Raw genomic sequence first — 20936 nt, forward strand, 5'->3', positions numbered from 1 at the left:
CTGGCTCCAATGCAAACCAGTGGGTGACGTCACACCTCACTACATCCATCTCTACAGTCTATGATTAAATCTGATTCCCTCAAATCACCAACTTTCTTACCTTCACACTAAAAATGCCTTTGCATGTCCTGTGATGCTTCATGTCACATTCAATTTTATCAAAACCTCAATTATATGCAACTTTCAAAACTACATCAGCTCAAGACATCTGAAATAATGACAGCCCTTATCATCCAAACAGTTACTACATGGCAAAGCATAAATTAATACAGTGCCTCAATACCTTTAAATGTTATGCTTGATTGGTTCAGATGACATTAGACGAATTTAGTGGGAAAGTGAAATTATAAGACTACCAACATAAATATTCAGGACAAAAGGGCATAGATCATGTGCTATTTCAGCATTGTGATTCAAATACTGTTGTTTTTCCTTGTCTTCATCCAACAGTGATAGTAGAAAATGGCACCCTGAGTTCGCAAGACTGTGTTGTAAAGTTTTTATGACTTCAAAAACATAATTTTCCACTGAAGCCTACGCAAGTGATGAGCATGCCATCTGGCCTTGAAGATGCTGTGAGATAAGGTCCTGAGATAACTCACTGAGCTCATGTCTAGGAGCGGGCCCAAACCCAGGACCAAGGCCTGGAAATTTTTTACAGTTAAAAATATCTATGAAGTTGGTTCTCCGCTGTCTGATGTGGTGGTGATGTAAATATCATACTCTAAACTCAGACAATATACAGTTTTTAAAGGGTAAGCATTACTTTGTGGTAGCAGTACGAGCTTCATTTTAAAAAGATTAACTATATGCAGTAAATGCAACTCAAGGTATGGGCAAAATATTGGGAATAACAAAAAACACTGAAGAGATTAACAATGAATACATAAACTAAGCATTAACTTAATTATCATGTTATAATTAAATATTAAAAACGCTTAAATACATCAGATTTACCACATGGAAATAATATAAAATTCTTACATTAATTTTAGCAGGAACAAATAATACACAGCAGGCTTTATAGTATGGCCTTCATATGGAAATGCGTAAAAGTGAGCCAACCTCCAGTTCCAAATTATAGCATCTTAAACAATACTATTTTCTCCCTCTTACGAATAGGGGTGTAACAAAAGATTTTATGGGATGTTCCCATTGATGCCCTGCTGAGCTGACCTTGTAATGAAGCTTAATGACCTTGCCTCAGAGCAGCCTTGAATAGTGTCTGGAGGCACTGATGGAGCTCTATGAAAACCCATTGCTATTATAATGTAGACATAGGGCTGTTGGATACATACCTGAGACAAGCTTACGTTTGTGTAGGAGCTTTGCACAGAGAGAGATTCTTCAACAGGAAGGAGAAGGCGAATTTTGGAGTCAATGTCAATCAACAGCTCCAGGTCAGAGGGTTGCGGGGTGTAACCCTGGCCTGTCAGGACTGACACAGCCCACATGTCCTCCTGGAAGAGAAACATCACTGAAATAGGTCATCGCCCGCTGGGTATAGGCCTGTTTTATTTTGTGGCTGATAAACATTATCTATCTATTAAATATTTAGTAACTTTGTAACAGTGATGTCTGAAACAGGGAAGAGGTACAAGCACATCTGGCTGGTGATCGGGGTGATCTCTCTTCACCACACATCATGCCAACTATATGGTCAACTGCCAAAACATAAACAATTGCCTGCTCCTCACAGTGACTGACTGTCCCAGTGAGACTCCCATTATATCCAAAGGGAAGCAGTGGGTGGGTGGTGAGCTCATCGGGGTCCAGTGGTGAGATAAGATCTTGCAGTAGGGCTTTCATGCCAAAGAAGATCACAACTAAAGAACACAGCTGCAACCTTTGAACACTGAGGAAAGCTAGATCAGCAAACGCCAACAAGGTGGAGCACAAATCCAACACAAAAGGCCAAGACTGAATGAATTTGAAACCCACAAATTATTATGTTTTATACCTACAGATGCTCTGATGGTCTAACCATTGCAGAGCTTCACTTAGATTTGGCAGCAAACTTCAATTCTAGACCTAAGACAGATGTTGGTTTGTTGTTTGTGTTCACATGCATTTCTTTCAACCATTTCAAGAGACACAATATAAAAATGTAAAAGAAAGAATGATAGAATCATACCATCACTTTCAATGGGACACAAGACATCAGAGATGTAAAACACAGCCATAGCAATAAGTTGTACTTTAATCCTTTACTCTAGACTACTCCAGATTCGACCCACTGATGGTAAAGTTATGTTAGCTGAGTTGATATTAAACTTTGAGAAGAAAACGCAGACAGCTAAGTAGGTTGAAAACACTGGCTGTGTGTCTTCACAATCACTGGTTCCAGCTTTAAAGGAATAATTCGACAAAGTTGAGGAGATAGATGAGAAGATCGCTCTCATGTCTGTATGGTAAATGTGAATCTACAGCCAACAGCCAGCTAGCTTAATTAAGCATAAAAACCGGAAACATGAGGAACAGCAAGCCCAGTTCTGCCTGTAAAACATTCATTGTCATTTTTACACTTGATTTTTTGTCCATATTAAATAAATTAGATATAACATGGTAATTTGTAAGCATCAGAGCTGGTGGTAGGCGTTTTTTGTTACCTTGGGTCAGAGCCAAGCTAGCTGTTTCCTCCTGAGCATCATCTAACTCTCGGCACGAAAGCAACTAAATACATTATACTCGTGCTGAACTATTCCTTTCAAGCATGAAAACTGTTTGTACAGCTGCAACATCATCCCGATGATGATTATAATCACCTCTTTTGCGAAAGTATCATCATCAAGCAGTTGTTCTCTAATCCCCATAGTGAAGTGAAAAAATACTGCTTTTTCCCTTCACATATTATCGACCCGAGGCCAAAGATAAGAGATGAATGTCAGTAAAATATACGACATCCCCTACTGCAGCACCAAAATGTGCTACGATTACTGACTGCTACTGATTTATTGCCTCACGTTACTAGAAATACATAAAAATTGTGAGCTTGTTAAGACGAGAGTCAGTGACATCAAAAATGTGCATGAGGCAAACTTATGTGGCCCAGGGGAATCTGCCAAGAACTGGGTAAAGTCCTCAGAACTCAAGACCTATCGCTGACAAATTCCTGGTGACATAAATAATGTGCTTGCTCCGTTATGGTCATTCATAATAGCATGCCTCGCAATAACAGGAAGTCTTCTTCCAGCCAATAAAAAAAAAACCCAGAGCATCTGCACTCCCCTCACTTTGGTATCTGCCACCACAATTACTGCAGTGTTGTTCTAAAAGTCAAGGCAAACATCATAAATAGAGCAGCAAGACTTTAAAAAAAAAAAAACCCTGGCGAGCCGTCTCACGGATGCAGAGCTGTCGGGGTCAAGCTAAATGGAACCGTATGTGAAAGGTAGGTATGTTCCCTCTCACTTCCCAACACGCTTCATCCCATCTGACTTCAAACTGGCCTCACAGCTGCCAAAAGGGCTATTGAGGCAAATTAAAAGTAAAAATAAAAAGCATTTGAAGTTAGCATGGTGTAGGTGGGCTCACAGTGAGATTGTCTACTGCTCCAGGTGGCACAGGGTCTCAGATGATTAAAAGGAAAACAAGAGGCCTCATTCTCTTGGCTTTAAGCTCTATCAGCACACTCTCACTTTGAGTAGCTTATAAAAAAGGGCCATATGAAAGATTCTGGCTTCTGAATTTCACAGAACACAGAAGGAATTGTTATGAAAATTTGATTATAAAATGAATCCATAACATGTGGCATTCCATGTGAACTGCATCTGGTTCATAATCTGAACTGCTTTGAGCAGTCAGGATCTTCTGCCCAGAGGCTATCTCAACTGCCAAGCAGTCATCAAAACATGAATATCTGACCAGTGTTACTCCATGTGCTATGCTCTGTAGGCCAACGTGTGGCTGAGCTATTGGGCCTCTTCATTTTTAATAATGTCATTCAAAAGGCCAGCTGTGTTAGATAATGAAACAGATTCCAATGACTAAAAGCATGAGAGAGACAATTTATAAATGCACAGGATTGTATTCAAATGCAATGACCGAACACTGGAAACAATATTAGCCTTCTATAAAATATTAAATATACCACGTAAGATATGTTGATGTTGATAGCAGACAGTGAATTGGATCATCTGCTGCGATGCTGCTCCCCAAAAGACCTCTAGACACGAGGGGGAAGTATTAAGGAACTTGAAAAAGAGAGACTCAACCGACAGCATGTGTTGCCTGTTAAGGCTTCATGTCAGCCTACCTCACTGTCTGCGCCTCTGGCACTGTCCTCTTCCTCTTCGTCTATTTCTTGGAGGAGCTCGGCCAGACGCTCTTTCTCCGCCTGGGTCAAAAGCACTTGGCCACCCTCACCACTTACCAGCTATTTCATTACACAACATTTGGAAAAAAGATATTGAAAATCATTATTCACATCACATTTCCATTCTTTTTCAGAAGTGCCTTTGTAGGCTTAAAATGTGTCTGTCTCTTGAACTATCGAGACAAATCTTTTCCTTGCAGAAAAAACAAACAGCCAAGAGTTTCGCCCCAAGTCATGCGATATACCCCATACGTTCATTTGGCCTAACGTGAACTTTGACATACCTCAATGTTTCTCTTGACAAAGTCCCTCTGTTTTTTCTTGCCTTCGGAAGCTCCATAGCGGCTGCCTTCAAATTGCTCTTCCCCTGTCTCCTCACGGCCTGCTTCAAATGATTCTATCGTGCTGTCTGGCCTCTTTTCACCTGTCAGGCATACCAGACTTTAGTTTCCAGAAGGTAAATATTGAAAAAGTAAGCCAAAGCTCTAATAATGATGATTTGCTAACTCTGATAAAATCATTAACATTTCTGTTAGTATCATTTTTCTAACTATAAGTTCATATTTTTATCTTTTGATTGACATAATCAAAGAGTTAGCAGCCAAAATAATCCTGAAACAGGGGCTGAATTGTAAAGAATGAGACTATTCTAATGCTAGACCTGCAGGGTGGCATAGAGGCTGCAAAGACCATTCCCACTCACTATGCATTTTAAAGGTTTAAGTTCCCACGATAGTGTTTCTGAACTGAGCAACACACTGAATTCCTCAAAGCTCCAAGTCTGCTGTTTTGTAGCAAATAAATTAAGATGCTTTTCCTTTGTGGATCATATCATATAAAGACAAGATTTTGATCAGGAAATTGTTTATATAAGTAGTACAGTAGGTATGCATTCACATTTGGAAAACAGCTTTAATGACTTAGTGCACTCTAGTCAGCACCAGTCCATAAAGGAGTGGAAAAATTACTGATGTGAGTTTCCTAGGCTCATGGCGCCATCAAGTGCACAATTCAGGCAATACGACCAAAAGCATAGATTTAAACAGCCATGATTAAAACATGCATGGTGCATTTTATGTTTTGTTTTCATTAGGGCTGCAACTAACAATTATTTTAGTTAGCTGTTGTCATTTGCTTGTTTTATCTGACAAACAGTTCAAAACTTTCAGATATTCCATTTACTGTCATATATGACAAAGAAAAACAGGAAATCGAAGCTGGAGAGAGAAGCTGGAACCAGAAAATGATTGGTACTTCTGCTTCAGAAATGACTGAAACGATTAATCAACTACCAACATAGTTGCAGATTAATTTTCTGTCAATCAACTAATCGATGCAGCTCTAATTTTTACAAACTTACTTAGCCCCCCATGTTGCCTGTCTCTGTCCTGCTCACAGTCAGAAACCTGAGTTTTAAACACTGGCACAAAGTCGTCCTCCTCTTCAAGCCCTTTAAAGTAGAAAACATATTTTACATGTCTCACAGTGACTGCATCATGTGCTACACCTGTATACTGTTCCCCATACTTACCAGTGGGTGCTTCCAGAGCCAAAAACAATCTGGTGTTCACAGCTTCATGAGGACATTCAGAGCGACCTTCGGGCTTATTCTGCTGTAGAAAAATCCAACAGCATAGCATCATCACGCTAGTCAAAAGTACTGTTGTAGTAAACGGGTAATGTAAACAGAGTGAACACAATTCTGTGTCTACCAGTAGCTCTTGCCAGAGTTTTGCTTTAAGTTCTTTCCTTTGACGCCTGACTTCTTTTTCTCTGCAGATCTTTGCAGACAGTATTTCATCAAGTCTTCTCATTTCCTCAATGGCCCTCTGTAGTTTAGCATCTTCCTTCTCTTCGTCAGTTATTTCAACATCACACTGACCTAAAAGAGGCACACATATTCTGTTACAGAGCAGCTTTATCAATACTGAACCATCCTGAATAATGACACATTTTTAAAACTGAGAACTTCACTGGACATTATACAGAACACTAACCTTTGTCAGGACAAAAGGTTGAGGAGTTGATTATAGTTTCTTCAGAGCTGCTTTGGCCCTACAGGGAATTGTTTTGTAAGGTTATTGGAAATTCAGTTCAATAGTTTTTAAGTTAATCACCAGGAGTTTTGTATTGACAGTGTATCTTCTTTACTTAATTACCTGAAAATCAGCAGCATCGTTGGTCAAAACCACAAGGGAAAATGGAGTTGTAGGACAAAGTCTGTCACTATGAGGCAATGACACGCTCGACACACGGCTACCAGTTTGCTCACTCGATGCAGGTCTGGAAATATCCTCTAAACTACCTCTGATAATCTCCATGGTGGTGTGATATCCTTCAGTTGTATTTCAACAAGGAAAAACAACAATAAAGCTCCTGCAGTTCTTAAATAGCTGTTAGCTAAGTAAAGAACACTTGTCAACACAAACTTTCTAGCGTTTTCCGTCCATGTTTGGTAACTATGGACGCAAACACTCCCGGATGTTGTAACTATGGAAATATGCATTTGTTACTATGGATACGGTACGAAATCGAGGCAGCCCAGCTGATGCTTCAATCAATGCAGTTAGCGGTTAGCTGTAGCAGTTAGCACCGCTCACCGTCAAATCATTTTTTTGTGGTGTCCACAGTAACGTTAAATGTTTTCGGTGTAGCTGAGATATTGTTGGTAAATGTCTACAGTGTGAGAAAGCGAGGGTGGAGGATTTGAGGCCGTGTTTCTGTGGTAAGTAACGTTAACCAGCAAGCGCTTTTTTAATGTCAAGCTAGCGTTAGCAAGCTAAAAAAGGCTAATATTGTTTATGTCAAAAGCTACGTAAGTTAGCTAACCTAACAATGAAAACCAGCTATGCTGTACTGTGTTGGATATTCTGTCATGTTCTGCCATGTAGATGGTAGCACAGTTATCGTCAGCATAATAGACCCGGTATCTCTATGTGTATCTTTTGTTATCAAACCTAGCAATTTTAGCGAATAGGGAGTCGATGGGAATAGATGTGTAGCCGCTGAGACGGAACCGTTCAGAACCAGAGAAAACTTATATTCTGTATGTGAGAACTGTAGGGAGGAGTTTCTAATTAACGCTAGCTTCCTAACTGCATCGTCTCCTAGTTGTGTTCTCAGTCCTGTCATCGTACCACTGTCCCAGAATCACACCCATTTTCTCTGGCAGCTGTCCAAGCTCTGCAGAGTACCTGCACCAGGCAGGTGTCAGCGTGTGGTCAAGGCTGTCAGGGATTGCTTTTTCATCACCAAATATTCATATCTCTGTAATGAAATGATTGTATGATCCTTACAGGTTGAGTTGACTCTGCAGGGGAAGATGTGCAATGGAATGATAGAGTCAATATCAAAAGCCTGTTGGGCCCACACCTCAGCCACGAAACGGTTCTTCTTCTTGCTGCTGGTACTAACAGTACTGTCCACTGGGCAAGGGTCAGGTAAGAGGCAGCATTTTTCTGCACACAGTCATACCATATCAAAGCTTGAGTTGTGACTGTATTGGATTAACCTTGTTTATCTTGGCTGAGGAAATATTATCAAATGAGCTTTGTTATGACATACAGTTTTGACTGGTATTGTAGACCAAACAGATGATTGTCAGGGAATGCTGACAGTGAGTGTGTTTGCTGGATTATATGAAGTACAATGTTTACATTGTTTCTGGTTAAACTGAGCCAGTTCTACTTGACAGAGTAACTTAATTAACCGCCTGTAGGAGCTATTTATTAGTTTGTTTAGTTTGGTTGTTGTTTTACTAATAATAAATTAGGCAACTGAGGTTATATAGGGAGGTGGGCCTATGGTTTTTTTTACCAGTGCAGGGGAGGCAGCAGGAACAATGATTTATTTGTTATTTTGTTTTGCTTGCTTGTTTTTCAAGAGATAAACCATAAGAAATGCAGAAACTTTGCATGCTGGTCAGTGGCCCTTTGACCCTAAGTTCGATTTTTATTTCTGAGAAATCGCCACCACACCGCCTATAAACACTGATTTCATAATACATTAGATTATCCCAGCAGATATATCATTAGTAAGCCTATGACCCCTAATGAATTATACAGAAGACATTTAAAACAAGAGGTCAGCTGTTTTAAGATTTATGTTTGAATAGGCTGTCTGAAGAGTTGTGGAATATCTTGAACTTTTGTACGTTGTTATTTTGAATCAGTGAGGCTATTATTCATGCACGGTCTAAAAGGGGGAAAAAAGATAAACCATGTTATTCTGGATAAAACATACTGTGGACAAAATAATTCACCCCTCTGACACTTAAATGTAATTGGAACAAATGTTGGTTTTGCAACCCATTAGGTTAAATAGATAGTGGTTTTGATTTGTATTACAGTTGAACCAGTATTTTCACAAAATACTGCTTGTTTACAGTTCCAGTACTACAGGAAAGACTAGGGATGCACACATGCGATCTGCTGGATTGGTATTAGTGCAGATATTGATCTGATTAAGCAGAGTGGATATTGGCCATCAGTTGGTCTGTCCACCCATCAGCACTTTGCTCTACATATGTTGTTCATAATTCATAGTGTTGAAAAGATTAACCCTACTGATTGTGGTGACCCACTGACCTTTCCTCTGTCATCACTCTCACACCAAAATGTCCCCCTTACACATGATATTGCATGTGTAAGGCCACCCTAGCAGGAAGGCTGTAAGAAATGGTTGTTTGAGCTGTTTAATTTATATGCATCATAACGGAAACAAGATTTACCATGGGGAGTATTTTTTTTTACTAAATGGCTGATTTGGAATGCAGATTAGTAACGGACATGCCAGTATAATTCAAATCATGAAATTCTTTTTTCCTGTGTAATATGTTTATCTTTTTATTCTATTAAACCTGGAAAAAATACAGGGCATGTGGTCAGCCTGAATTAAATTTAGCAATTTGCAAAGAAGTCAATCAAGATTACAGCTTAAGTGCTATATCAAATTTTATTATTTCTTATCTTATTTATTCTTAAAGACTGTAATTACAACTGTCTATGCTGTCCCTTTTTTTAAGGTTGTTTAAGACCCTTCATGGTGCAGCATGGCTCAGCTAATCTGTCAGAGACCAACATGAGCTATTTCCCCGTGGGCACAGTACTGGAGTACCACTGTGACCCTGGTTACCTGACAGACGGACCCAGCATCCTCACCTGCACCGCACTTGGACACTGGTCCTCTGAACCTCCTCGCTGCATACGCAGTGACGGTAAAGACAAACCTCCTCATTTCTAGCTCATCCTGTAGCCACACAGACCCTCTTGACATCAAAAGTGTAACCTGAATGAATAGATAGTATTTACAGTAGGGATATTATAGTTTTGATTTTTTTTTTTGTCAACATTTACATCAATTTCACTTTCAAATTGTAACTTTTATTTTTATTCCAACTGATGTTTTTAATACCTACAGTTTGTTTACTTTATAATATTGATCTGGATTGAGCATAAACAAGCTCAACTGTTCCTGTAAATGCAATCAGGAACATATTTGATTTGATGACACAAAGTGACTTTACAGGAGGTAAAATACATTTTTTTTCTCAAATCAACATCCAGCAGCTGTGATAATGAAAATAGTCGTAGTATGACCAATGTGCCACCCAAATGGAAGCATACTTAATGGATGGGAACCAATCACATTTTTACGACAGATACACAAAGAGAATATAGTGACACATTAGTGACACAGCAGTGAAGTTGATGTATTTATTGTTTTTCCTTTCTTTCCATGAACAGTATGCCAGCCTCCATATCAGCCAGACAATGGGGGCTACACCTGCCACCCTTCACCCTGCCGAAGACTTTCTCATGGCACTGTGATTGAATATTTTTGTGATGAAGGCTATATTCTGAAGGGAGACTATAAATACCTTACCTGTCAGTATGGGGAGTGGGACAGCCTAATGCAGATCAGCTGCCTCATGGAGCAAGGTAAAGGTTATTAGATAACTTAAATTAATTACTAAAATAAAGTTAGATAAATAAAATCCAAAAATGCCCTTGTGTTGAATGAATAACTCTCTGTCAGCCTTAAAGGTAAACTATGCAGGATTTTCCTAAAAAACAATGTATAGACTCATACAGAAGTAATGCCTGTCAATCATCATTTATGACGCACTAGAAGTGTGTGGCTGTGTATTAACTGCAGAGACTCTGCCCTGTGAGGTTGGGACTCATAGCATAGTGAACAGGTTACATCGCTGTCTCCATCTCTCTCCTCTGCTCCGCTCTGCTCTCTGTTTCTGTGTCGTGGATGTAGAAAGAGCTGCAGGTCTGTGTGTCTGCTTGACTTAGGGCAGGGCTGATCTGCACACAAAGAGAGCAGAGAGGCCACAGCAAGCAGGATGAAGCTCTGCATTCAATCAAAATCTGGCAATGCGGCACCTTCCCGCAGGGTTGTTAGGAGGTGTGGGTGTGTTTATCTGGGCTTTAAAACGTAACCACCGTGAAACAATCAGAAAATAACATTTTATTGATCTGATTCACTGCTTTGTTTTTGCCTCTCGTCATTCACTCTCTAACTCAATTGATTCTCTCTCTCTCGCTCACTCTCCCTCGCTCGCTCAGGATGAGGGGTCAACTTTGAATGCTGTGTGTTTACAAACACCAACCGACAAATTCTGCATAGTATACCTTTAACAAAAAATGAACACTACAAGCATTTCTCTCAAACCAGGCACAACATATTTGTTGCCTTAAATCAAGTGAAAAGCAGTTTCTTAGAATTTCTTCTTCTTTGGTCTTCTCTTCTCAGGATGCGTGAGGCCATACATGGTCCAGAACAGCTGGGTAAACCTCACAGAAACCAACAGAGGCTTGTTCCCTGTGGGTACAGTATTGCAGTACAGCTGTGACCCTGGTTACCTGCCAGACGGACCCAGCATCCTCACCTGCACCACGCTGGGACGCTGGTCCTCTGAACCTCCTCGCTGCATACGTAGTGGTGGTAAGATATTCTGTCCACCTCTGACTTTCCTAATCTGTAAAGTAATGAAGGTCACTAGCCTAATTTAAATTCATTCTCTTAGAAGTAAAAACATCTTTTCTTTCAGTCATATTTTAATTATCTGGCACTTTAATTCTATGTAATTTTTAGCCAATGCTGGTGTCTTATTAACAGAAAACAGCACAAAGCACTTTTAAAGTGGGGCAGGTACTTTATATGTTGTTTTTTTTCCTCCATCAGCATGTCTACCCCTCTCTGAACCAGAGAATGGGGGCTACACCTGCCATCCATCCCCCTGTCGGATGTTTTCCCATGGCACTGTGATTGAGTTCTTCTGTGACAAGGGCTTCGTTCTCAAGGGAGACTATAATTACCTGACCTGTCAGGATGGACAGTGGGACGGCCCCATGCAGATCAATTGTGTGATACAAGGTTGGTCAGTCCTCAAACTCAGATCTGTCGCAAGGTTAACTGGTTGTAAACATCCACCAGTGGACAAAATAATTCCCCAAAAAGTTATTTTAATTATTTGATATTTTACCTGTGTTAAATGTTATGCCTTTTTACACTGTGGAGCAGTTTGTAAAAAATGTAAGTGCTATATAAAGAAATCTTATATTTGTTGTTACAGACCGTAATTACAGCTATTTACTGTATTTCTGAATGTTGCTTTTTGAATGACCCTTTTATAAGGTTGTACGAGACCCTTCATGGAGCAGCATGTCTCAAGTAATCTGACGGGGACCAAAAACAACTCTTTCCCTGTGGGCACAGTACTGGAGTACCGCTGTGACCCTGGTTACCTGCCAGATGGACCCCGCATCCTCACCTGCACCACACTGGGACACTGGTCCTCTGAACCTCCTCGCTGCATACGCAGTGACGGTAAAGAAAAACCTCCTCAACGAGCTGTTTGCATTTCTGACTCAGCCTTCAGTCTCTGATCGTACAAATGGACTCCATAGGAGGTCAAAGACACATTTTGTGTCTCAAATCAACAGCCAGCAACTGTGATAACGAAAACAGACATAGTATGACCAATGTATTACCCAGATGGTACAAGTTTTTCCGACAGACGCACAAAGAGAAAGTGAGATACTGTGTAAGAGACATGTTGATGGCATATGCCATGGAGAACATAGTGACACATTATGGACACAGCACTGCAGTCGATGTATTTATGTTTTCCTTTCTCTCCATGAACAGTATGCCAGCCTCCATATCAGCCAGAGAACGGGGGCTACACATGCCACCCCTCCCCCTGCCGAAGACTTTCTCATGGCACTGTGATTGAATATTTCTGTGATGAAGGCTATATTCTGAAGGGAGACTATAAATACCTTACCTGTCAGTATGGGGAGTGGGACAGCCTAATGCAGATCAGCTGCCTCATGGAGCAAGGTAAATGTATCTGAGCTGATATTTGAATCATTAAATCATTTGAAGAAACTACAAAAATAAACGTAGATGAATAGATTTATAAAGTACTGTGTAGATAACCATGTTGACTGTTTATCTGTCTCACAGACAGCGATCCCACTTTACCACTGGGGATGCCCGCCTTGTCCATAGTGTCATCCACAGCTAGTTCTGTGGCCCTCATCCTGCTTCTGGTGGTGCTGTTTGTACTTCTGCAGCCAAAACTCAAGTCCTTCCATCGGTGAGTCCGCACTCATAATCATGTTTCCTTTTTTACTAACAGCATCTGTGTGTAATTGAAAGCAGAGTCTACTATAGGGAACGTACATTGAGGAAACTAGTCTTTAAATTTCTAACAATCCTCTGGTCCTCCACACTCAGACGTGATCAGGGGGTGTCCGGCCAGCCTGTGTCAATCATGGTGGAAGGGGTCCAGGTGACTCTGCCCTCGTATGAGGAGGCTGTGAGTGGTAGTGGTGTCCAGGCCTCATCTCTCGGCTCTGAGTCTCGTGTCCAGATAGTGCTGTCTGAGGGTCAGCACGCCACAGCGCCAGAGGCTGGCCCCTCTCGGCCTTCTTCCCTCAAACAGCAACATTCGGAGATGGCTGTGGTCCACCCTGTATCACAGTCTTCATCCTTCTCATCACCCACACCCTCATCCTCTACCTGGGCTCTGGAGCATGCAGGTGCTGCAGCTCTTCCATCCTCACAAAGAAGGCCGTCTGCAGGCAGCGACCAACACAGCCTGACTCTGATGGACTCAGAGATGGACTACTCTGATGGTAAAGCCTTCTTCATACACATTTCATACATGACTTGTTTAATGTCCCAAAATTGTTCTAATTGCTCACTTTTGTTTTCTACAGATATGCCGTTACTGAAGGAAGCCTGAAACATGCTGCAGCCTTTGAACTTACCCGAGACAACCAGCGCTGCTGCTGACCTGTGCTGGTGAGGGATGCCTCTAGAGAGTTCGTCAACACAGCTGTCAACACACACAGGCCCAACTAAAGAGGCACCGAGTGAAGCTGTGGGTCACTCTGAGTAATTCCTCTGACCATCCCAAAGGAGAACAGAGAGGGAATTCACATGTACATACATGCTTACATTTTTTTTTATAGGAATTCCTACACTCTGTATGTATGTCTAATGTCTGAAGCTCAGTTTGAAAACACCGAACAAAAAGAGAAAGGAACAGACACTTCTGAAGGAATGTGTCATAAAGGTTGTTGAAAAAAATGACTGATGTATTTCAGTCAAACAGGCAAAGCTGCAAACTTATTTTGGGGGCTAATAATATCATCAGTGTCTTGTTTACTGTTTCTTTTCTTTAAGCACATATCACATTACACATCAGCAAAGATGCATGAAGGCCAAGTAAGCTAGATTGTTCTTACAATATCATCTTTTAAGAATTTTGTCATTATGAGTCAAATCATAATTTAAAATGTTATTAATCACAATTCCTGTTCCACATGTAACTGTACAGAATAAGGCCGCTTGTTCACTCTGCTGCGTTTTTCATTTGATTGAGGGCAAACATTTGAAGTGACTCTATTGTTTCAGGCCTGCATTCAAGAAATTTCATCCCTTCAAAGAGCTGCATCTCCAAATGTATTTTCTGCACACTCATATTCCTGCCCCCTGATGGCCTTAGCTTTCCACTTCTATGCACAGGTATCTATACTATTTAAAATAAGGAATTTTAAAAATGAATGTCAGTTAAATGCCTCCACTGCTTAGTGATAATATGTGTGGCTTTGTCAGACACATCACCTGTACACCAGAAAGTATTATCTTAATTTATTCAGGCTGTTCAGAAATTCCTGTTTTAAGTCTAAATGGGAAACTATTTATTTTATTTGTGGTCCAGAACGCTGTTGATCAGCCATGGCTTCTTTTGATGCTTCCACAGCTCTTGGAAACTTTATAAAGTAGGTCTTTTCACTTTTCCGCTTCTGTTTAAAGTCTACTGCAGGCACATTATATGTGACACTGTAAAAGTTGTTGGGAAGATTCGACACAAAAAAATGAGTAAATGTATAGCTTGGTGTAATGTCAGTGTTCACTTTGTTTGACTGTCCATTGAATTTACTTTTGGACTGTGGGACGGATTTTGTTTTTTTGTTTTTGTGAAGATGGAATTTTAATATATGTAAAGTTTTAAGTTAAGTTTACTCTGTACATACCATATGATCATTTTGATTAAATATTATTTGAGGTGTGCAAATTGCTTTTATCTTTGTTTTTCCATTAAACTGATTCTCTACATCTTAGTCTAACTACCTGACATCTTTGCAGACAGTAGGCACAGAATATTGACACCATCTGATACTGACCTTTCTTCAAGGTTTGACATATTTTTAATGAAAGTATTTATTAACATACAGCACAGTTCTTCAGTCTAAAAAGAGCAAATGACACATCAGTAATTGTGATTTAAGAAAATCCTTTATTCATACTCATGAAAATGTTTTAAATTTGCCCCTGAGACATAAATTGCAATTTCCAGTTTTACTTAAAGATCCCATCCAGAGATATTTTAAGATGTATATAAAATATTCTGCTTTGAAAATAATTTATGTCTAATGGTTTTTCCACAAAAAAGGTTTAATTACCTCATTCAAATCCTTAAAATTACACCTTCTCCTTCTCCCTCATTGAAAAATCCAAAGTCTATGAATATGCAAATATTGTTCATTTCAAAACTGCTTGACACAAGATGTCTCCCTGAGAAGTCCATTCTCAGTGTATGTGCACTGGGGGGCCTTCAATTTTGTGATGTCACAAATCATGCTCGTAGATACACATCTTTAAGTGAGATTTTCATTGAGCACAGAGAAACTTTCCCCCATTTGCCGAGGAATGTGAAAAGAGCCTTTTAGTGTCAAACTACACAGTGAAGCTCCAATATTCAAGAGAATGAACAAGAAGAAAATATTTTTTGTGGAGGGGTCTTTAAGATAATTTAAATACAAAAATATGAATATAAAATGTCATTATTTGTTATCATATATTCCTAGTTGATCATGCACTACCCACAGTTTACATTCTATAGGCTTGAATAAGTAAAACAGTAATTTACGTGGTAATTGTTGCTTCAGTGATCTTCATATCAGCATCATAGGTCTGAGTGATGAATATGCAAATAATATTGAGACAGTGAGTGTGTTGAGTGGATGCATCATCATCATTCGTTTCCCTCTCCAGCACGTTGTGGTCTGTGACGCTGTCATGTTGTTATGTTTTCTGCCTCCAAGCTTCTTCTTCTTGTTTAACGTCAGCACTGCCAACGTCTTTTCTTGTTTCTGTGTAAGAGAAGGGAGATATTAGATGTCTGCCTTGTTTCATTCAGTGCATTCATTCAAAAGACCAATGGCTACAAAAGGGCAGAGTGCATGTGCTCCACCCCTCCTCCCAGCCTCACTCTACAGAAACACACACACACAAGCAGCTGTGACATTTACCCTCAGCTGGCGGTTTGAATGTTTGGTAACATCTGAAGCACAGGACCAGAAGAAGAGCCTCAGCACACTGGAATGTTATGTATATCAGAGGGAAGAGAAACATGGGTCCAATGACCTGTTGAGTAAAGGCCACCTTTAAGATGGCAACACACAGCTGGACATTTTGACACCCTGTTTCCATGGAGATGGTCCTGCTGCATCTGAAAAGAGAGCATTGGTTTCAATTTCATTTTAATACAATTTTAAGAAATATGGTTTATCTGAAGTTTTTCTTTTAGCACCTTCCATCACTGCTGTATGACAGGACATCTCATTTACATGCATATAATTGTTTACCATTTAGAGAGGTCATTAAAAATCTTAGTAGAAATACAGTATCCCTTGTGGGAAATAAACTATTCCATATTCATTCAAGGCAGATTTTCAGTATGTAGTGTGCGATGAAGGTACAAAATGTATGAATTAATAACTGCAAAAAGTCAGTACGCATACTAAAAAAAATTTTGAGTGTGCTGTTGAGGAACACCACTGATTCCCAACCAGAGAGTCAAGACACCCCTGACAGTCCCAGGATGAACCTGAGGGGTCATGAGAGTATTAAAGGAAAAAGAAAAAAAATCTGATGCGTAAAATTATTGCTCAAATTAAACAGACCCATGAAAGAAAAATCAGCTGTTAGTTGAACTGTTCACAAATCATGTCCACACTAAGACCATTACCTTTAATGAGGAGTCACTGATGCATCCCAATTCTCTTATTGCTTCATTTTAAGTAATCACAGCTGCTAAACAGGTAAATAATTATGAATAGTGGTGAAACTCATTTTTGCTTTCTCTTTGTGTGTACTGTATGTACTTTACATAATTAGTATGTAGTATTGAATTGAGACTGACTTGTTTACAACCTCACAGGTGTATGTAGGGTGTATTCACTTACTGTGGACTGAGTCTGCATAAGATGGATATGATATATCCCAGCATAAAACCTATCAGTGGCATCAGCGCCGCCACAGCCAGAACATCAGGCATGATGATCCTCCATAGTACGTCTTTGATGGCAACAGCAGACAAGATGGCAATAATGATGCTGAAGATGATCAGGATGCTGAGACCAGCCTGTCAAGGAGGTGAAAACATAATACAAGAGCCAATTTATCCTCCCCTGAATGTTACTTTATCCTTAATATCAAAGCTGAGGTAATGTTAAGTGAGGCAAGCGTGAAGGGAAAATCAGTGAGTTCTCTCTTCTTCCCTTTCCAACATCATCTGGAAGCAGGGTATGCTTTTAGTTAGCATTTAAGGACTCAGGCTTCCTGTTGCACATACCTTTCTGTTTATTTGGACCACAAATTGCACCCATGCCATGTGATGAATATTGTTGGGAAAAACAACTCTGTGTCCAATAGGCCTTTTTCACGTGAGACATTTTAACATGTCACAGAAGGAGAAGTACACGTGTTAATAATAAAATTAATGATTCAGGTTCAGGGTCCCGGTATTGCGCATGCTGGCTCACTCTCACGCTGTCATGTTATTAGTAAAACTTATACTTCCCCTTAGACAAGTCAAAATCTAAACCAGATTTGTGTGATGGCTGTGTTTGTGTGAGGCCGTCTTACTTTTAAGATGAATGGTGTGTAGTTTGGTTTGTAGTGATTAATGGCAATGCCAATGGAGCAAGGCACCAGGGTGTATAGGAGAAGAGTGATGATGCCGAAGTATGGCACAGCGTTCTCCATACCGGGGAAGCCTTGGCAGAAGATAAAGAGCAGCAAAGGCATCAGACCCAGAGCTGCAATGCTGGAGCAAGTGGTCATTACGATGCTGTGAGGGTATCAGGGAGAGAAGAAACATTATTAGACAGATGTGTTAGAAATGTAAAGGTGCATGTCAGAGTATATAGACCTTGACTTCCATGTTTGCAGTTTTGTAAAATTTATACGTTTCTGAACTCAAAACAAAACAAGACCCTAATTTCCATAGAATGTTTCTGTATATCGACAGGTTTACCTGAGGTTCATGTCACCCTTTATGGCCAAGGAAAAAATGTTCGATAAGCTTCCTCCTGGGCAGCAGCCACAAATGAGCACAGTCACAGTCTTGATGGGATCCATCTGCAGGCATTTGGCCAGACCGAAAGCAGTCAGTGGCATGATGCCGAACTGGGCCAGTATTGCAATGGCTACTCCTTTCGGCTTAAGGAAATGGGTCCTAATTTTCGAAATCTCCATCTTGCATCCAAGTGATATCATGGTGATGGAGAGGATGATGATGGAGCTGGTATTAATGGCTATGTTTAGGGGGGCAGATACTTTCAGGAAAAACGTGCTTCCATTGCCATTGTTATCTATTCCCTTGTAGACCTCTGTTACATTCATCATGGCACTCGTCCCAATACAGTGTGTTTAGTGTGCTGTGGCTTTCACCTGTCACACAAAAGCAAATTAAAAGCATTAATGTCAAAGGAATTACAGTTTTGGATTCTTCATTAGTTTTATTTTTTGTACATATTTCATTTCCACTTGTGTTTTTGTTTGCTTTCAGAGAAGGGTTTGGTAGTTTGAGTATCACATAGTGCTCTGCAGATCTCCTATTTGAACTTCAGACACATCATATTCTCACATGATACTCTCTCCTGGCACTGCAAAACTTCCTTTGTGTTGATCAGTGTTGACAGACACAGCGGTGTAGAGTCATCTAATAAAAATAATTATTATTTCAGCCTTAAAACTGAGTTTTCTGTAGGATTCTGAATAATTGTTGTTCCGCCTGTAATACAAGATTGTTGTACATCCACTCACATATTTCGCTTGGTGTATTTGTTTATAGTTTTGCTGTTATAGCCACTTTCTTAACTATATTTTGTTCTAAAATTATGAATATAATGTAAAAAATTCAATATTGTAACAATCCATAAATGTGTAAAGTAATGAGCAATAGCAATAATTACATATATTTAAGTGGCACTAGCCACTGTTACAAGTACTTCTACATTTCAGGTAGAAAGTAAAAACCTAACTGCATTTGACCCTAGTAACTGACTTTCCTATTTTATTGTGTATCAATAGTAAATGTTTAATGAATATTACTTGTTAATATAGATTCAGAGGGGGGGGTGAAACATTTACAAACATTTTACAGATTAAGAAAAACAATTAGGTGAAGCCATCATCAGTACCTTGTTCGTCATACATGTAAAATGGATAAACTGGTCTCTTTTGAAAAATGTTTTACTCCTAAGTGATATGACTACAATTAAATGATAACCATGGCATTCTTTTATCATATTTATTACAATCAACACATCTCCTGAAGAGACTAAACCCAATAATTGATTACTCCTGTTAACAAGAATTGTCTGTGTAGATACGTACAGTCTGATACAGCATACCACATGCCTGCATGCTACTTTGATCCAAATATGAATGAAAGTATAAAATAGATGCACTGTTGCACTGTGTGACATATTCCTTTACTACAACACACATGACAAGTGTAGTTTAGTTTGACCCAACCCCACAACTGAATTTGTATGATCTCCACTGGTTTACCATTTTGTAGAACTGAGGAAAATAATATGTTGTTCATTCTCACAAAGGAAATGTATCACACAGTGCAACAATATTGTTCTTTTATGTGTTTTTAATAGTTTTGGCAAGGCGTTGAAATTCAACAGCAACAGATGGATGACACAAAACCATCTGTGCACCAAACACAAAACTTTTATTCTTTTTAGTTTTGTTTTTTTTCTTCTTTTGTCTCTTTCTGGTAATTGTTGATAATAATAAAAAAATGATACAATAATGCCAGTCTCTGTCTTCAAAATTATAATAACATTGTAATAATGGGCTAGGTAATAAAGGCACTTTCTTACCTTCATTTCAGGCCGACTTCTGCAGCTTCAGACTTTGGTTGCTCACACACTTGTTTCGATCTCTCCCCACATTCTTTTGCTGAACTCCTTTTCTATGAGTTTGGCCCCTCGCCCTCCCCTCTCCGTCACATGGATCCATGACAACAGCGTAGATGAACACAGACCTCACAGGCAAACTATCAAATCTATATTCTGTGGAACTGCTTTCATCTTCTGTGTGTGTCACAGAATTTCAGGAAATACAGCTCAGCTTTATGCCAGTTAGAAGAAGTCTGCAGCGTGGGAACGTTTGGCATCAGTGGACTTGATAATGTGAACAGAATGTTATTGCCATTGTACCCTGAAAGAGGCCACTACTCACTCTGCCTCACTTGCATGTGTAAATAGACCTTCAATTATTATTATGCAACCAGGCAGAGGGCTCAGTGCCTGTAAGACTTAACAGTCTTTTCAAACAGGTTCTTCTTATTGTGAACATGGGGTGTTTCTGTAAACAAAGACATACTTTGATACTAGATACTGTATGTTAGATGAACTGATCGCTCAAATTGATTGTTGCCTGAATTCTATTAGCATGGTCGAGATTAGGTCAAAAAAAAAGGGGCCACATTTTAAAATCTCTATGCACCTCACATGCTGACATTCAGTGGAACCTCTCTGGGGAACAACAGTTCAACTTGTTTTAACCTGCTTCTTCTACATAGAGACAAGTCTTTGAGACAGCAAACTTCCCCTGCTAGTTTGGTTTAGATTGTTGAAGTTAAATTTGGGCAGTGATATTGCAAATTATATTGTAGATTAGAAGTTGTTCAATAATTTAACTCCTGTGTACTGAGTTAAAACTGAAAGTAAGAGAATTGTGAAAAAAATAGGGATGAAGATCATTTGCAAATCTGCTGCCATATGAA

At 39.6% G+C, this 20936-nt stretch overlaps 3 protein-coding genes across 10 annotated transcripts in view; 1 reads left to right on the plus strand and 2 right to left on the minus strand.

The window, feature by feature from the left end:
- Positions 1 to 6687, minus strand: part of fsip1 (fibrous sheath interacting protein 1) — a 30492-nt gene extending 23805 nt beyond the window's left edge. For 2 of the 5 annotated variants that reach the window (XM_044375334.1, XM_044375338.1), the window contains exons 1-8: positions 6475 to 6687; positions 6313 to 6370; positions 6028 to 6197; positions 5847 to 5928; positions 5676 to 5765; positions 4600 to 4739; positions 4256 to 4375; positions 1299 to 1460 (exon numbers count right to left, since the gene is read on the minus strand). In XM_044375334.1, coding sequence (XP_044231269.1) covers positions 1299 to 1460; positions 4256 to 4375; positions 4600 to 4739; positions 5676 to 5765; positions 5847 to 5928; positions 6028 to 6197; positions 6313 to 6370; positions 6475 to 6636 — 984 coding nt within the window. In that variant the 5' untranslated portion in view covers positions 6637 to 6687. The remainder of the gene's footprint in view (positions 1 to 1298; positions 1461 to 4255; positions 4376 to 4599; positions 4740 to 5675; positions 5766 to 5846; positions 5929 to 6027; positions 6198 to 6312; positions 6371 to 6474) is intronic. The other 3 variants (XM_044375335.1, XM_044375336.1, XM_044375337.1) reach the window with 3 other exon arrangements.
- On the plus strand, positions 6511 to 14912 carry LOC122998433 (sushi domain-containing protein 4-like). 4 transcript variants are annotated; one of them, XR_006407427.1, is made up of 12 exons: positions 6511 to 6596; positions 7614 to 7755; positions 9339 to 9530; positions 10060 to 10254; positions 11078 to 11269; positions 11510 to 11701; positions 11963 to 12154; positions 12476 to 12670; positions 12797 to 12929; positions 13070 to 13470; positions 13555 to 13639; positions 14255 to 14912. XR_006407427.1 is itself a non-coding variant. In XM_044375330.1 (11 exons), exons 1-11 carry the CDS (start codon positions 6552 to 6554, stop codon positions 13578 to 13580), a joined length of 1905 nt encoding a protein of 634 aa, XP_044231265.1. In that variant the 5' UTR covers positions 6511 to 6551; the 3' UTR covers positions 13581 to 13860. The 4 variants fall into 4 exon arrangements, 3 of the variants coding, with proteins under 3 accessions (XP_044231265.1, XP_044231267.1, XP_044231266.1); XM_044375330.1 differs by lacking the exon at positions 14255 to 14912 and having other exon boundaries at positions 13555 to 13860; XM_044375331.1 differs by lacking the exons at positions 6511 to 6596; positions 14255 to 14912 and adding an exon at positions 6953 to 7040 and having other exon boundaries at positions 13555 to 13860.
- A 492-nt stretch (positions 14913 to 15404) lies between these two features.
- LOC122998506 (sodium/bile acid cotransporter-like) lies at positions 15405 to 20369 on the minus strand. Its single transcript, XM_044375435.1, has 6 exons — positions 20029 to 20369; positions 18165 to 18580; positions 17774 to 17978; positions 17092 to 17270; positions 16156 to 16355; positions 15405 to 15996 (listed from the first exon to the last, which is right to left on the minus strand). Exons 2-6 carry the CDS (start codon positions 18533 to 18535, stop codon positions 15929 to 15931), a joined length of 1023 nt encoding a protein of 340 aa, XP_044231370.1. The 5' UTR covers positions 18536 to 18580; positions 20029 to 20369; the 3' UTR covers positions 15405 to 15928.
- Positions 20370 to 20936: the final 567 nt, after the last annotated feature.

This window comes from Thunnus albacares, chromosome 15 (genome assembly GCF_914725855.1).
Source record: "Thunnus albacares chromosome 15, fThuAlb1.1, whole genome shotgun sequence".
Classification (NCBI taxonomy): Eukaryota; Metazoa; Chordata; class Actinopteri; order Scombriformes; family Scombridae; genus Thunnus; species Thunnus albacares.